We start from the raw sequence: 18108 nt of genomic DNA, 5'->3' as shown, positions 1-18108 counted from the left end.
CCTTGCTGAAGAATAAATTGATTTTGAGAGAGAATGTACTCAATTTCAGATGTCTTGAAAACTGCCGACACCAAATTGCGCTTCACCACGTGATTTTGTTTTAGTGATGGGCAAATACGGTTTCTTTTAAGGCGTGGATGGACGCATCCCTTAAAGCAGGTATAACTTGGAAGAACTTGGAGAGAACATTTATTTGGCTGATATCATTCTTCGTGTACGATTATGATTTACCAACGCAAGTAATCTATGCGGCCTAGAGGCGGAGAGAAGTAGCATCATAACCAAGAAGTACATCTTAAGTTTAAAAAGTTTGCTTGATGATAGACTAGAGTTGTTAATTGAATTAAAACATCTAAAGCCGAAACTTCTCTAATTCTGAATTACACCGCTTACTCAATGTTATATAATGAAACTTAGGATAACAACAGCATCACCTTGAGCAATTTTAGCACTTTTTCCAAACCCTGTGGTGTGAAAATAGACAGTTTTGTGGTACATCTTTCTTTAGAAAACGCTTTCCAGACGGCAGTTTATGGGGTATTATGATTCCTTTTAAAGCACTGTTGTCTCTCTCCACCGTGATTAGTTGACAAACCGGTTTAAAAAAATCAAGTATTTTCCCACAAGAGTATCTCATCTTGTTCAATGGCTATCTCTACTTTTGAAAGGAAGGTAGTTGAAGTGGTTTGCCTAATTCCCCCGAGGCAGAATCGGCGGGAGGGTGAGACGGGCTGTTGGTCGAGGGAATCAGAGAAGATCCCCTTGGTGAGAAGCAACCTGATGTCGATAAGGTTGCCTTTGCGAGGTTGATAAAGTCAGAATTACGCGTGAGTACGAGCCATTCGCACATTTCTGATGAGGTGCACCTGATCATTCAAAGCTTGGCAATCCTGGCTTCCCGTTGTGAGTATGTTCCCCCGCACTTGCAGGGTCTGAGGGTCTCGATCAGACACCGCCCGGACCCGAGTTGAACGCGCTGTACTAACTAAGTTTGCAGGTAAAGCTGGAAATGTCGGGCAAGCTAATGTTGGATCATGGCCCCTGATTGCCATCGGAATCGGAGAGGAGACGCGAGAGCATTGGAGGGAACTGCTTCATGAGCCTCTGTCTTCCTGCACACCAGTTCCCTTGGATGGCACGCACGGTTGACTGAAACTTTTGTGTGTCGACGGCCGTCATAGGGTCTCGAACATCGTGCTGGAGGAGTTGGCATGGGCGGTGATAGTGGTGGTTACCTTCGTCGTGTTCGTCGTGTTCGTCGTGTTTGCCCGGCTGGTTGCGGCTGTCGTATGTTCTTCGTTTGAAAATGAACTCAAATCCGCTTCTAGTCCTTCAACTACGGCCTAGCTGGCCATCCGTCTAAGTGGGACTCACTTGAGTTACTTCCAATTTACCTGGTTTTCCCTTCTTTTCTGGACATATTTTCTACCCAGGTATCCCCTTTTCCCCCTCAACTCAACGGATTGTCTGCCGGTGTTGATCACAACAAAGGATTTCCAATCTCAGAAGATCTCCTTTCGGAATAAGGAATCCTTCTTTCCTCGACAACCTCTCTTGAGGAATAGGCAAGCAGATTATTCCGTTCGAACTTCGCGCCAACCTGGCTGGAATTGTTTCTGTGTGCTTCTCCGTGTTCTGAGTGCTCTCTGGTGCCTTGTGTGGGTCGTCTACCGCCTCCGTATTCCATCCTCTGCATATGTGTGTGAGTGTGTGTGTGTGTGTGTTTCTCTCCCTCCCTCTGTCTCTTTCTCTCTGGCAGTGTTTGGTCCCCAGTAAAGACACACATACACCCGACTCACATACTCGCTCCGCGATTCTCTCGCTCACTCACTCACTCACTCACTCACTCACTCACTCATTCACTTACTCGCTCACTAAGTCACGGTTACAATCTTTCACTCTCTCAGTCTCAGTCACCAGTCATCGGATGAGCCCACCATCTCAGTCTGACTAAGAGGTAAAGCTTGTTTCACTTGACCTACTCTTGGGTTACAAGTTCGGCCATCCTCCCTTCCCAAGTGGTGATAGAGGCGTCTCTCTTCACAAACCCGACTTTCGCCTGTATCTCATCTTTGCATAATCCCGTGCCATACACATACATTCAACATCAAATTTCCAACTCGTGATTGCCTCTCAACACAAGAAAAGATTGGTGGTGGCGGCAGCGTGTGGTTGTAGTGGGCTCGAGTGAAAAGCTGGAGATCGGATTGAGGTCAGTGAATGAAGATTGAGACACAGCCCACGGAGATGGAAGGAAATCCAAAAATAGGATCCACGACCAGTGATTCGCCCAAGAATTCTTCAAACACAAGGTAAATTCTGCTTCTGGTGTATACAAATTCAAACTCCTCTGACCACCAGCAGGCTGACCATGCTCGATGGGAAATGAAGAGTTATATATAGAAGTACACTATCCTCTTTCAATAGTACGGATGTTATCTTTGGTGAAAGTATCGAGTGACAATCCCTCGCAAAATTACATTTTTGATACAAAGATCGTTTAAGAGAGATAAAGGTATATAGAAAGTCCCCAAAAGAGACTACGTGCCGACCTTTTGACTGATTAATATAAAGTCCTTATTTGAGCTTGGAATAACTTTGGCTCCTGGTTGGACTTGAAAGACAATAAGGCGTCTTCACTACCAGATGTTGACATGGCCCATGTAGGGTTGGCTTACGTGATGTCTAAAAAACGTGCCCGCTAATGTGTGGCTCCAAAGGTTTCGCCGCCTGAAGTGCAGATTACTCGATTTACGATAAATTCCCTAATGGTATAGTACTTTTCTGACCGAGAGAGTGGTGGAAATGGAAAATTTGTTATTTGCGCTCAAATCTGGCTCTCAGTAATTCAAATTCCATTTGAAACTGGAAAATAGTTAGCAAATCTCTCTCTCTCTCTCTCGAGGGGTATTTTTGGGTTCATACGCCTCATGCTCGGGCACTCATGGCCTTCTACTGCCTTCTACCCAACAAACACAAAAAGTGGCTTACCACAATGGAAAGCCATTGACCTCTGAATGTCAAAAAACCAGTTTCATCGTGACCTAGCGACTCGCACCCAAATGGAGGAGTTTGTCATTGCAAACAGTCAAATTGGAAAAATTCATCAATCTATGATCACTTGGCATTTTGATGAATGATTGATGAAAGCACGAAGGGCATCAGACGTCATTCATTCATATAAATGTGTTTCATTGAATACGAGTTTATCCATGCCGAATGAACCACGTGGCAATATAAATGAGCATCCTATTTGACATCAATGTCCTCCCTTGAACGTCAAATCTCAGACACTTTTTTTTGTTGCCAGAGGTAGCCATTGAAAGAAATGCAAATGCTCATTGAAGCTGATACAGCGCAATGTGGTCATGTCATGGACAAGCTGACTGACAACTCATGCTGCCATTGCGGTATCCATGGCGAAGGCTACGTTATAAGTCAGCTGATTTGAGAAAGCTTTCAAGTGCTCTCCTTGCTCAAGCACGCTAGGATCTAGTCTTTCAAAGGTCGCCAAAGAACGATCACGGTTTTGTCAACACCCGATTTTTTGTAAGTGGCATATTATATGTTCGAGCCGTTTGGTCCTCTTATGTAAGACTTTTTCCCCCTTTCTGTTGCAGATAGTTTTACGAAAAATCGTGTCGTAGACTCGTGGCAAGTCTTCCAACTATTTCCATTTATCAATTCAATCTTTGACAATGGAGGTCCAAGCTCCCATGAAGCAGTCCAAAATTCTAACCACTGCAACCAATAGCTCTTCTTCTACTGTCGATCGTCACACTCCAGAGCAGTATCCTCGCAATCTACCAACGCTTTTCATTCGCAAGGTCTTTAAATCGCATGGGGAATTCTGTGCCAGCCAACCTTGGGAAGTGATCGTCACCACGTTCATTTTCTTAATCTGTATTCTTACTGTCGGAAGTAAGCACGTGATGTTGGTCAACGAGCATGATGGGGATAATGCTAACTCCTTACCAACTTGCACCTCGATTCCAAGCAATGCAAAGTGCATGGGCCAAGAGTCTTCTAAAGACTGGATTGAAACTCTTGTGATGGCGGGTTTTTATTGTTTGGCTGTACTTCACATAACCTATCGATTCAAAAAGATCCACCTTATCCGTTCCAATCTGATCTTTAACATTGCCCTTTGCTATGTCACCTTTGCGTCCCTGCTCTACGCTTTGGTCATTTTTAGTATCGGTAATCCTCAAAAAGATAACCTCCATCAAGCCTGGTTTCTCATCTTTCTCCTCGTGGATATGCAGAAAGTCACAAGAATGGGCCAATTTGCCTTGAGTTCATCTCATCATAGAAGAATCAGCGAAAACGTGGCCAATGGGATGTACGTGTTGGCCCCAACGTTCGCATTGGATTGCTTGGCCAAGATCTTCTTGGTGGGATTGGGATCGCTCACTGGCATTCCACAGCTGGAAGCCTTTTCATGGTATGCCGTGGTCTCTGTGATGGTGAACTTTTTGGTGTATCTGACCTTTTACCCTGCCGGCTTATCTTTGGTTTTGGAACTGATGTACTGCACCGATGGTCGACCCCGATGGGATGTGAGACAAATTATCAACACTTTGCCCGGCGAGGATGGTCCGACTCCTGTGGTCCATCGGGTCAAGGTCATCGCCACCGCAGCTCTCATGATCGTTCATATAATCTTCCGTCCTCCGTTTCTGTTCAGTTGCGAAATCGATTACCAGCCGACCACCTTACTCTCCTGGGCTACCATCAATGTCGAAAAAGTTCTTGTGACAATCGTCATAGTTGCAATTTCGCTCAAGTACTTGTTTTATGAGGATATGGATGAAGCTCAAGAACTTCGAAAAACCTACATTGAAGAACTAACTAGAAAATTTGCTGAAGACAGTGAACAGGAGGAATTCAATCGTGGAAATAAAGTGGAGATGGATCGCGCTTCAAATTCAACTGATGAAGGCATAAGTATTGGAAGCTCGGCAAAACAAAGGCCTCCGTCGTGTACTTCAAGAAATGGTGACGATTCGAGCAGTGAGTCTGCTTGGTCTGAGGTTGGATATTTGCCAGACCTCAAAGATCAAGAGGCCCAAACCACCGACATGGCTTCCTCCGAGGACGAAGACGATACCACCCGCATCCTTAGAGAACCCAGGAGTCTTGAAGAATGCATCAAAATTTACAAAAGCTTGGATGATTGGGTTGATTGCTTAATGGATGAAGAATTGGTCACCTTGATTGAAAGGAAAGTGATCCGGGCCCATGCTTTGGAGAGCGTTCTGAATAGCTCTCAGAGAGGTGTCGAAGTGAGACGAAAGTTCATTGAAAAGATGGCAAAGCGCGATATTGGAAATTTGCCATTTAGAAACTTTGATTATGAAACTGTGATGGGAGCTTGTTGCGAAAGTGTAATAGGTTATATGACGATGCCTGTTGGAGTTGCAGGCCCTCTACTTCTCGATGGCAAATTGTTTTATGTTCCTATGGCTACAACAGAAGGATGCTTGGTTGCCAGCGTCAACCGTGGATGCAGTGCTCTCCGCTCTTGCGGCGTTACAAGTCGTATCATTGGAGACGGCATGACTCGAGGCCCCATTGTTCGTTTTCCTAATATCTCCAAAATGGCCGAGGCCAAAGAGTGGATTGAAGAGCCTGAAAACTTCCAACAAATCAAAAAGAACTTCGACAGTACAAGTCGCTTTGCAAGACTCCAAAGACTCAAAGTCAAGCCCGCTGGACGTGAGCTCTACATTCGGTTTGTTGCCCACACGGGCGACGCAATGGGTATGAACATGATTTCCAAAGCCTCAGAATTCTCACTGAAGAAACTGGCAGATGTCTTTCCTGATATGGAAATCATCAGTCTTAGTGGCAACATGTGCACTGACAAGAAACCAGCAGCCATTAATTGGATTGATGGTAGGGGAAAGTCAGTCATATGTGAGGCCAATATCCCTCGACAAATTGTGGAATCTGTCCTCAAGACTACTCCGGCAGCACTCGCAGATCTCAACAGATCCAAAAACTTAGTGGGTTCGGCCATGGCAGGCAGTATTGGTGGTTTCAATGCTCAGGCTGCTAACGTGGTCACCGCAGTTTTTATCGCCACTGGGCAAGACGCAGCCCAGAATGTGGCAAGTAGCAACTGTCTTACGCAAATCGACGTTGTTGGTGAAGACCTCTACATGACTTGCACGATGCCCTCAATTGAGGTTGGCACTGTTGGAGGAGGAACCATCTTAACGGCTCAAGGCGCCTGTCTTGAGCTTCTGGGCGTCAAGGGATGCCAGCCTACCTCTCCAGGAGCAAACGCGAAGCAATTGGCCAGTGTGGTGTGTGCTACTGTTCTGGCTGGTGAACTCTCTTTAATGTCAGCCTTAGCCGCTGGTCATCTGGTGAAGAGCCATCTCCGACACAACAGATCTAATTTGACTGTCTCCTCAGCCGCAGCAGTTCTTGACTCAGCCGAAAAGTCCGCATTGTGTGTTCAGTCTGCACCCAATACTCCTTAGCCTTCAGCCATGGGTCTCCAATTCGAACAGCACAGCATCTTTCGCACAACTGACAACAACAATTATACATTCTGATAGATGCATTTAACTCAACAACATCGAATCCTCTCCCAAATTTGAAATCATGGACGTGAGCAAATATCACGAGACGGACGAGACGGACGGACAGACCTATAACAACTTCTATATTCTTTGAATACAACTTCTGCACCATCGATCGCCACTACAACTACTATTTCTACTCAACTACCACACGCAACTATTGCTACTACTTCTACCCCCACAAAAACTACAACTACTACTACTACTACTAGTACTACTACTAGTAGTAGTACTACTCTAATACTACTACTACTACTACTACTACTACTACTACCACTACTACTACCACTACTACTACCACTACTATCGCTATTACTACTACTTTTACAACAACTACAAACACCTGCACACGCATCCATGGAACGCCGAGCTTATGAGCGAAATCTGTGGTGGAGATTATTTAATGTTCATGAAAAAAAGGCCTCGCCCCACTTCTCGCACTAGTGACTTGTAAGATCCGCAACCAATGTGAATGTATGAATAAGATGTGATTGATCACAAGAATGAAGGAAATGAATTTCTGATCCCAGGTCTCCAATAAAACAAGATATATTTTTTGCACCAATAAAACACGGCTTTCTGGTCAAATATGAAACAATGTTTCTCCCTCGGGCAGGATGTATCCTCGAATTATTCTGACTTTCTTTCTTTCAGAGACAATATGTCGGATTCAAATTCACTTGATCTATTCGTTTTGGTCAATTTAATTGACTTTCAGTCCACAAAAGTGATCTTACTACAACATGGACTACTTGACCGAAATCGATTATGTTGGAAAGTAAACGATATAAAGATCTCAACAAAAGTAGCAATTCCAGTGCATGGTCTTGTACCTTTAGGCATATCACAAAAAATTCCTGGAGCTTTTGAATTTATCTCAAAGGACACTTTAAACGCAAGATACCCATCGAAGGGGATTCTAGAACACGGTCCAAAACATGAAAGAAACATTCGTGCCAAATCTTTAGCTCAAAACATTGCCCAAGCTTTGAAAAAGGTAAGTTTACTTTCACAATCTGAATCACAATTGCCGTCGATCATTTTTGCTGATCATCAGTTATCGGCCCACGATTGGTGAATTGGTGATGATACAACTTTTGTTATGAAATCAGCTTTCCATGAGGAGAAAAAAAAACTTATAGTAGTGTTCGTTTCTTATTCAATCGGAACCAATGATTATCCTGAATGAGATTGAGACAGATTCGAAGCCATGGCAAAACCCAATTGATTAGTTACGATTCTTCATTTCAGATTGTGACAGAATCGTCGGATAAACCAGAAACTTCTATTGATAGTGAGATACCTCATTCATGGGAGCGACATGGAGATCTCATTCTTTTCCCCGATAAAAGCTTCAAAAATGATTTTTGGAACAAAGAGTACATTTGGGAAGCAATCTGCGATTTATTCAAAGCTAAAAGGTTAGCGCGAAGAGCTGAAATATTGAACAACGATTTTAGAAGTCCCCAAGTGACTCTCCTCTTTGGACAAGATCCCTGGGTCAACCACATAGACAACGGCATAACCTATAGCTGGGACATTACCAAATGCATGTTTTCCAGGGGCAATATCACGGAAAAACTCCGTGTGGCATCTTTTGATTGTCGAGGTGAAACTGTCGTGGACCTGTTTGCAGGAATTGGGTACTTTAGCTTGCCTTTCTTAGTACACGCAAAATGCGACTTTCTTCACGCCTGCGAGTGGAACCCTGACTCGATTAGTGCTCTAGAGGTGAATCTGAAGATAAATTCCGTTCCATCGAACAAGTACAAGATTCACTTTGGGGACAACCGTATCGTTTGCCCGCAAAATATCGCCGATCGAGTTAATTTGGGATTGATTCCGTCCTCTGAAATATCGTATGAAATTGCTTGCAAGGCTCTTAGAAGTAACCATGGCGGAATACTTCATATTCATGGTAATGTCAAATCAAATGATCGGGACGAGTGGCCTATAGTGCCATCTTTTATCACGCGGAAGAAAAACGCGAAGAACAAAAGTTGGGACAAATGGGCCGTCCTAACTGCTGAGAAGATTGCCACCTGTCTCCCTAGTGCTGGGTTTGAGCATTACCACCTCCAGATTTTGGATGTCTTGAAGATCAAGTCTTACGCTCCGAAAGTCGATCATCTAGTGCTGGATCTTAAAGTGTGTTTGCCGAGCCGTTGAAGCATCATCTTCACATCAACCGTACACCTTCATTGCATCGCCAAGACAAATGTCTCAAGCTGTTCGTATCCATCAAATCCATGAATTGAAAGGACTGAAATACATGGCTCAAGGTTTTCAACAAGCTTCTCGTAGGGTTTAGTTTCAGAACCGTGACGTTATTGCACCAAACGTTTTTTGATTGTAAACATAGCCTCAAATTGTTTTGCAAAGGCAAACCAAAATACAGCATCAAAGTTTCAAATTGCTTCTTGCTGAAATGTTGCTTTGATTTCAATAAAACATTTGATTTACAATAGCATATCATGGAGGCAACAAACAGACCGTACTTTTCCTTGTTCATTTGCGACAAGATGATTTCATCAAACCTGAATGCAAATTTATGGTCATTCCCTCAATTACGACCACCATCAACATACTTGAAACTGGATGCACCTTGGGTGCACAAAAGCACAGATAGGCACATTTCAGGCCCATTTTCAACCTCATTCGAAAAAGGGATAACTGGCCTTCTATTCCATTGCAAGATATTTCCCCGATTGGGCAACACTCTTTCAGAACTTAGTATGATTCGTGTGTCGTGCAAAAGCAATCATTAAGCGTATCCAAGCACAAGAATTACCAACATCGGTTCAAGAAGAGTATCGCAATGGGCATCATTATTATTATCATTATCTTCAACAATCATCACATAATTGATTTCCATGTTCAATAATTCACAAACCGCATTATATGTTGCTACATTGCTACAGGTAGCTTAATAACCTGTGGCATAGTACTCATATTGCATCGGCGAACGCATTGCACTCTACCTTGCATGGATGATATCAATATAAAACCAGCCTGATGACAGCATTCAAGCGAAAACTCATGGACAAAGTTACGGCCATTGGTGATTGATTACTAATGACCGGATTCGTAGTTCATGAAAGTTCATGCATTTTTCATAATCGCGTATTAGATTTATGTCTATATCTCTAGTTAGAGCCACTAAACGCCTACATATCAATAACCACTTTGCTGACTTCGCATTTTTGTTATCTTTCTGAAAAGTATATTTTTATGCTTTTTAGCAAACATATGTCTCGCCCACGTCCTGGTGAAAACAAGCTTTGGCTTACCCAGAACCTGAGGAATTATATGCTCATGAAACAGTTGACATATGAAGATGTAAAGCAAAAAAACTAAATGCTGTCAGTGTCTCATCATGATCAAAGTATTCCTGAAATAAAATCTATCTATATCTAATAACATATCATTTCTATTCTTAAAATCTTAAATTTCATTTTATTTTGTATTCCCTCAACTCATATCAAATTCCGGGCCCTAGTAATTAATGACAACACTCCAGAGTGGAATCATAAATCATACATCATCCTTGACTAGTTGACGTCGTTTCACGTTCATTACATCCGAGTTGACGACAGTACAAACAACGCGTCATGCATCACCCATCTTAAAAGTGCACAAAGACACGTCCACTAAAAGGAGCCCTCTCTCATTGTACATTTTGAGTTCGATGAGGGGAATGATGGTGGCAAGTAGAAAAACAAAGGAATTGAAACAAAACTCACCAATCATTTTCGGATAAGGCAATCCAAGCTCGGCCATGATCTTGACGAACTCCTCTTTTGACTTGGTGAGTCTAGGGTTAAGTTCACGTTCTTCGGCCACGGACGTTTTCGTGCAGCCTATTCAAAAACCGATAGAAGACGCAATAGTTGAGAGCACAAATGTTAAAGGTTTTACTCTTCAGTTGATAAGCTATAGAAAAAATGCCTTATTTCATCGATTTTTTTCTAATAAGGGGGGGGGGCGTGTCCAAACAAAACGATAAACGACTTTTCAAATTTCAAATTACGGAGACCTCAAGCGTCTAATATAACCAATCTATGAATTTTCCATTTCAAATTCATTCATTTTCATACACATCAATAACGTCGACTGAAAGAGGCAACAACGCCGTAATTCTGATTCATCACACATACCTTTGTAATCATGAGCGGGGAACAAAGTGAAGTTCTCTGGAAGAGTAAAAATTTGCTTCCACACAGAGTCATACAAGATATCAGATGACCCCCCTTGAAAATCGGTGCGGCCGCATCCACGGATCAAAAGCGTATCTCCAGTAAAGGCCATGGACTGAGAGTGACAAACATAAGTAACACAACCTGAAAACATAAATTTGAATTTGTTGAAAGTTGAACTTGTTATTCATTCAAATGATTATGGAGGTGTTGGGTGACATCAAAGTTAACAATTCGAGTAGATAATAGAACCTGAAAAAAAAACCGCATAATTTATTAAGACTTTTTGTCCCAAATATTTTTTGTGCAATATTTATAAATTTCCCACTTCTTTTTTTTTCTTTGTTTTCACTTTTTCGACTCTTTTCCGACTATTGCCTTACTGATTTTCTTATTTTTGTACATTTTTAGACGTTTTGTCATTTGGTTCTTTTTCTGCTTTCTTCTTAACTAGTTGTTTCAGCACGATAAGATGAAGAATAAAATCTACAATTCAAGTTCGCAAGGCCAGAGCACCAGTCGTACAGGAGGACAGTTGACTTTTATCCTCTATTTTTCTTTAAATATGGAGGATACTATTAATACAATACAACCCTTGCTGCAGGACGCTTGCCGTAAAGAAACGAACTAAGAGTGATAGAGTAAGATTACACATGAAAATAATGAACCATTGACATGTATCATATGGGTCGGAAAAACAGTTTATGACTTTCGTCAAAATACTTGTGAAAATCAGTCAAATCACTAAGTTCATCACTAATTTTCACGATCTACTTTGCTCTTTGGGTTCAATTTCAATTTCTCAATTTCAAAGCAGTCTCATATCTACAACTTCTAAGTGAGGTTCATATTTTTGCCTTACAATGACCAAATTTGTTCAAAACATAATTTAACCAGAAAACCTATCTTTCTGACTCCTAATCATTACCTTCCGTATGACCAGGAGTGGATCTGACCTCCAATTCGAAGTTTCCAAACTTGACCTTGTCGCTATTTTTCAACAAGATATCGCCCTTGGCTCCGCTGGACTCGGCAATCATGGATTTACATGTTGGAATCAGTTTCTTCAGCAATCCCGTGCCCGTGATATGATCCGCATGCATATGGGTATTCACTGGAAAAAATTAACACGCTTGATCAGCAACTATCTTTTCCATTAGGAAATGGAGGCGAGAATAGATTCAAATATTGGTAAAAACTGGGTACGATTTTTCACCAGCAAATCCGAAATTATTTCTTTTTTCTGTCTTTTCACGGGCTTTTGTAACGAGGAAAGCAACCCCCAGCACTATTAAAATGAAAGGTTATATTTCGTCTATTTTTTACCTTTTAATCTTTATATGATATTTGTTCTACCAAAGAATTTGAGTTGGCGGACCAAGTTAGTACTTGGACGTACGGTAGATCTGGAATGCTAGGTAGAAATTTGTCCAAGTCTGACTTAAAAGAAGCTACCGTATCAATAAGGTCAGCGTATTCCCTACGAATATTAGAGGAAGCAAATGAAACAATGAAGGAGCCCGAGAAAGAAGAGAAGTGGACTTCATTGTTCGAACTAGCCTGGATTCTCGAGGACTTGAAGGTGCTCTCAATACGCACATTAAACCCCTACGGTCACTTGAATTGACCCTAAATCCTGGGTTGGGACAAAGCTCATGGGTGTTTTTGAAGACGTACAGTATCTTTCGTACCTTCTCTGAACACTGTACAGTCCCATCTTTTTTTAATCTCTCCCAATACAAGAGATCTCTCATACCATTGAGGATCCTGGTAAAATATTTTTGGACCTGCTCGACCTTTTGCAAGCCTTTTGAATACATTGGAGCCCAAAAGGTGAAGCATATTCAAGATGGGGTTGGACAATCGACTTGTACAGAGTTAGCATGGTGATGCTATCTCTGGACTTAAACGTGCGATAGATATATCCAACCACATGTTTGAAAAGCCTTACCAACTTTCAACTGGATATACTCATTTTCTCTTTCCATTATTTTGGAGGACTACGCTTAAATCTGTCATAGATGAGACCTGTTCAATATCTTTACCTCCATTATCTACGAGGGGATTATTCAAAGGCGTTGACCCAAAGGTCATTGAGCGGAATTTCATTCCGTTCAAAGCCATATTTTTCTTAGTAACCCAAGAGTAGATTCTATCTAGGTCCTTTGCCAGGCTACTGGAATCTTGGTCATTCATACCATCAACTAACTTCGTGCCGTCAGCATAAGAAGAGAGACTGGCAGTAATATCAACTTTTGAAGTGGGGCAATGTACAGTATATCATAAAAAGGAAGGGTTCTAAGATGGAGCCCAGGGGAACATTGACTTGACATCGTATATGTCACTAAGCGACCCATCAACCTTAACAATTTGTATCCTATCATGAATGAAGCTTCGTATCCAAATTAATAGGTTATCAAAAGTACCACCATCAGGGTAACGAATTTTACAGAAAAAAATTTCTCGTCGAGCATTCTTGCTGACTATACCGCTTCTGGGAATGCAATCCTCAACAATTCAAGATGAAAACTTGCAACTTTTTATTTACCTTAATATTCATAACATATCTGATCCATACACCAATGAGAGTTGGCAAATCTGGTTTGCCCTTGAATGTAGGGAACAAATTTGCATCCTAGTTTTCCTGATTTGGAATCCTAAGGGTGTCATTCTCCTTACAAGCAAAACAAAAATTATTGATGAAAAAAGGTGACTGGTATTTTGCCAATTGCGATCAAAATCAACATTTGATTAGACCAGTGCCAGAGACAATGATCTACTGAAATGGCGGAAACCTGTCAACTGACAACAGCAATCTACAAAAAGACCCAGAAATATGAATTTCAGTGCAAAAAGTCACAATGTAAACACAAGACTTCACCATTTGCCACTAAAAAGCAAATCTGGAAAAGCTGAACTGAAGGGATAAACTAAAAAACTGATACCAGTTGAAATAGAACAGAAAAATTTTCAATGCGGTCTAAGGGACAGCGGGAACAAGAGAAGGGTCCTTTTTACAAGTGTTGTAGGTTCAAACCCCGGGTCCATAAGTCAGTCTTAATAAGTAGGAAACATGGGGTAGTGGATAACGCAGTTTCTTAGAGTAAGAGAGGTTTCCGATTCGATACTCCTACCCTACCTTTCTAAAAAGGAATATTTCAAACGCTAATCCACACCCACAGACTGAGAACTAATCTAATACGGACACGCCACTGCAATGTGATGGCCGGCTTCGCTGGCCGAGCGAAGGCCACACCTCCAACCCTATAAATCAAGAACAGTATACCTATGTTTCCAACCTTAGGCCTTAACTTTTTTTTTCAATTTTGAACAATTATTCATTGTTTCGTCCTATATTTTTCATATCATAGCATTCTACGGTACCTTGTCTATATAGACTTGACGAGGTTTTCTTTACAGAATGAGTGATTTGGGAAAATTTAATTGGTCCATAAACTGTACAGCCTACAAAGGGACTAATGTAGCTGAGCAGTCTTAGAGGAAGCGCGAACAAGACAATAATTTTTTCCTCCTGATGTGGGTTCATATCCTGGTGGTACAAGTAAATTGTTATAGGGAGGACACGTGGTGTAAGAGTTGACACAGTTTCTTAGAGTCCCGGGTTCGATTCTCCCATCATGTAGATATTAAAATGTCTCCAACACTTTCAATGGAACCATCACCAAAAACTAAAATATTCTTCAATACGTAATCAACTTATACCTTAAAGCTAACTTTTTTCAAATATTTGTCCTTTTGCGGCAATGCAGGCTTCCGCCCTTATCCTGAACCAGGAGCACACCCGCTTTAAGGTTCCAGTGAGAATCTTACTCCAGTCCTCGTTGACAACAGCCTTCATGGCATCGACACTGGTGTGATAAGTCCCACACGCCTTGCTCTCCACGGCGCTTCAGACATCGAAGTCCAAGGGATTCAGGTTTGGAGAATTTGGTGCCCACTTCTCCTTTGATCAAAATACATGGGACCCAGCCAATTCTCCAAGTAGTTTTGTGTGGCTCTATTTGCTTGGCAGGGGCTGCATGTTGTGTCCGCACCCACTTACCAACTCCAAAGGTGGTATCCAACAATGGAAGCACTTTGCGAGCCAGGACATGTTTATACCCTCCACTGTCAACAGATCCCTTTAACCAGATGGGTGGAAAAGCTTTTCCATCTGACCTAACAACCCCTAGCATTATTTGCTTTGCCGGATATTTGTTCCCTCCCACTGAATTTGGGCTTTTGGCAATGCACCGCATTGATCTAGAGTTCGACACAGCATCCACAGTGAAAGTCGTCACTTCCGAAAAACTTGAAACGTTAAAACCTTATCACTTCTCTCTTCATATCATTGAGGAGGATCCATGGGAGTTCTGCCGGCAACGATCTGCGAGTGGATCTTTGTCGAAGCTCCGACATTTTTCGTTCTAACTCTGCTAAAAATCATGCACAACAATTTAAAAAAAGGAAGCTAACGAATGCTAATTGTCCTCTCACCTTTGGTGTGACACTAAAATTCAATTCAATTTAACTGAGTGTTTCAAAATTTAGCAATAGAAATATGTAGGAGACATTTTGAAACGTACTGTAAAGCAAACCTATTCGATCTGAAAAGTAAATTCCGTACATATTTATAGGCACTACATGCTGATATTAATCCTCTGCAAAACTAGAAAATGATCTTCTATCACGAACATCTGGAGATTTTTCGAATAATTTACAGAATGTTTTTAAGTTGATTATGTTTTGTCACAGTTCAGAGTTCAGCTAACTGAGTCGTGTTAATTCTCAAGTTCTAACTACTTTCCTCCTGGGTTTCTCACCCAACCTTTGTCGAAATAGATCCCACGAAACCTAGCGTCTTTGTCCAACAATCTACGGGCATTGGACCTGGCCGGGTCTGATAAATTGCACGTTACGGGTACAAAAAACAATACTATGCAGTGTTTATGTCATGGAGTCTTTTCGAATGGGTCGAGTTTGATTTAGCATATATGTCAGTGAGGAGAGTGAAGTTCAAATTCTAGAAGAGGAATATTCGACTTACGGGCGTAAATGAGATTGAGGCCCAACTCTTGAACAGCTTTTCGGTCGCGTTCAGCCAACTCAATGACCGGATCAATGAGCACTGCTTCCTTGGTCTGGGTATCGGCCAGAAGGTAGGTGTAGGTGCAGGACGTACGATCAAAGAACTGGAACAACAAGAGGTGAAACGGGATCAATTCTGAAGCTCTTGGACGGAAGCCGTCATCGGCGGATCATAGCATCTCACTTGTCGGAAGAGGAACGTCTCGGAGAGTTGAGGTTGGTTCATGGTTCCAAAAGCAGCGGTAGACATGGCTCGATTGAGTGTGGAGGTTGATAGGGAAATGAGCTTTTTATTTTGATGACTGGCAGGTAGCTTCAGTAAGAGACTTGGTGGAGGTCTTGCCAACAGGCCTCGAGAGAATACAGTAAGACCCACAGGAAGGTTCCACATATCAGCTAAAAATCAGGTTTTGAACTGGACATGCTGTGAGACATGCTGAGTCGTCATACCCCATTGCATGCATTTAGACTTGAGAATCATGTGAGGGCAGCACAACACAACATGTATTTTGTCGTGTAAACAAAGATAAACAGGACTTTTTGCATGGCTAGTTGAATATTACTATCAACAAAGGAGGTTACAACGAACTCTGGGAGGTCAATCAAAATGAAATAGTGAACACGGCATTTCCGAGTGTACTATGCACGTCAAAAGGGACTTACGGTCTAGAATCGTATGTTATGACTGAAGAAGTTTCGTTCGTTTCGTTCCTTCAGGTAACACGAGCGGCAAGTATCTAGTCGCTAGTCGTTTGTCTGCCATCAGAAGACAACTCTGTGATGAAAGCCGGATTCACATTGGCGACCATAGAGGACGGCAAAATCGTATTTCCTTGGCGAACGTCCGTAACTTGGGAATTGTGCGCCCTCTAGTTATCATTTTCTGTGAGATTTGAGGAGTCCATGTTCTTTCGATGGGGGATGCTAGTAAACGTGTGAATCATAATTGATTTCTGAAGACCAGATAGAAAGAAGACAAATTTAAACAAGAAGAGAAGCAAGCCAAAGTCTTGGAATGTCGTGTTCATGATTTTGTTTGCCAGTCTATTCTTTTATGTGTGCCAAAATATTGTTTTGTTTTGTGTGTCACTCTATTGTTCGGTGTGCCCCTATTTAGTTTGGTGTATCCATTTATTAGTGCTGGGGCGAGTCCTGTGATTTTTTTACTTTTGACTGAACTCGGCGATTCCAGACTCGAGTCTTGCGAAATCCTAAGAAAAAAATGGTTTTTTTTTGACGAGCCCGGCCCCCGAGTCTTTTCTAAAAATACTCCCCGAGTCTGGCTAATTTCTCCAAAATCGAGTAAACGATTCGAGTGCATTCGGATTCGGACTCGAGTCTTGACTCGCCCCAGCACTACCATTTATAGCTTAGTGTGCCGATTTTTAAGTCATCCTCTAGAAATTGATTGATTCAAAAACTAACCCTCAAAATGAAAAGAAAAAGTGTGGTTACTTCACTCTGTTCATGAGACCTTTGGAAGCGCTGCACGATTATTATTTTAATTTTGCATTTTTAAATTGAAATTTCAGATCCCACCTCCATTTACTACAAAGCAAAGGGAAAGGGGAAAACAAATAGCAAAGTAAGAAGCACCAGAGCCAAAACACATGTAAAGGGCAAAATACGATAGACTAAAAGTAATTGTCGAAGACCGATAAGTAGAGGATAAAAGATGAGGCTAGGGTTGTGCTTGTATAAATCAAAAAATTGTCAGTTTAATAAGTAAATTAGGATCTTATATCAAAAGTAGGTGTATTGTCACCAAAAGATGATCAAAAGAGAAAAAAAAACTTGTCGATGGTCTCTTTTTGACACTTCAATATCAAGATAAATGAGCTGCAAGACAACAGATCCAACTGTTTAAGGCTGTAAACATTATTTCTCAACAGTAAAGCATAAATGGAAATTGGCATCGGTGACTAGAATAAAACACCATGTCATTTGTTAGAGCTTCAATTCCTTGAATGAAATTCTCAGACGTCCTTTAACGCGAAGGAAATTTAGGCTAGAAACCTCTACATTGTATATATGTGGTGTAGTGTCCTAGCGTTTATTCTGCTCTGGTTTTACAACCACAAACCTGTCAACAACCTTGCATCGAGAAAATATTTGGCATATGTTTTTTCTGTCTCTCGCGCTTTTTCGTCTTGATTTCCAGTAATTAGCATGGAGGACAGACTTTGGTTTTGTGGCAATTTAGTCCGGATATTACGAAGAAAAATCAAGCG

At 41.7% G+C, this 18108-nt stretch overlaps 3 protein-coding genes across 5 annotated transcripts in view; 2 read left to right on the top strand and 1 right to left on the bottom strand.

The window, feature by feature from the left end:
• The window catches only part of LOC131890323 (persulfide dioxygenase ETHE1, mitochondrial-like), a 30450-nt gene extending 13754 nt beyond the window's left edge, over positions 1–16696 (bottom strand). The window contains exons 1-6 of one of the 2 annotated variants that reach the window (XM_059239650.1): positions 16541–16696; positions 16062–16273; positions 15837–15981; positions 11718–11903; positions 10751–10933; positions 10337–10453 (exon numbers count right to left, since the gene is read on the bottom strand). In XM_059239650.1, coding sequence (XP_059095633.1) covers positions 10337–10453; positions 10751–10933; positions 11718–11903; positions 15837–15981; positions 16062–16268 — 838 coding nt within the window. In that variant the 5' untranslated portion in view covers positions 16269–16273; positions 16541–16696. Of the gene's footprint in view, positions 1–10336; positions 10454–10750; positions 10934–11717; positions 11904–15836; positions 15982–16061; positions 16486–16540 lie in introns of those variants that run through there. The other variant, XM_059239651.1, reaches the window with a different exon arrangement.
• On the top strand, positions 1090–7181 carry LOC131890318 (3-hydroxy-3-methylglutaryl-coenzyme A reductase-like). 2 transcript variants are annotated; one of them, XM_059239638.1, is made up of 2 exons: positions 1090–2312; positions 3621–7181. In XM_059239638.1, the coding sequence occupies exon 2, from the start codon at positions 3699–3701 to the stop codon at positions 6489–6491; it is 2793 nt and encodes a 930-aa protein (XP_059095621.1). In that variant the 5' UTR covers positions 1090–2312; positions 3621–3698; the 3' UTR covers positions 6492–7181. The 2 variants fall into 2 exon arrangements, with proteins under 2 accessions (XP_059095621.1, XP_059095622.1); XM_059239639.1 differs by lacking the exon at positions 1090–2312 and adding an exon at positions 3348–3549.
• Positions 7183–8764, top strand: LOC131890322 (tRNA wybutosine-synthesizing protein 2 homolog). The gene is made up of 2 exons (XM_059239649.1): positions 7183–7590; positions 7845–8764. The coding sequence occupies exons 1-2, from the start codon at positions 7183–7185 to the stop codon at positions 8760–8762; spliced, it is 1326 nt and encodes a 441-aa protein (XP_059095632.1). The 3' UTR covers positions 8763–8764.
• Positions 16697–18108: the final 1412 nt, after the last annotated feature.

Source organism: Tigriopus californicus, chromosome 11 (genome assembly GCF_007210705.1).
Source record: "Tigriopus californicus strain San Diego chromosome 11, Tcal_SD_v2.1, whole genome shotgun sequence".
Classification (NCBI taxonomy): domain Eukaryota; kingdom Metazoa; phylum Arthropoda; class Copepoda; order Harpacticoida; family Harpacticidae; genus Tigriopus; species Tigriopus californicus.
This window is presented reverse-complemented; position numbering and strand designations above follow the sequence as displayed.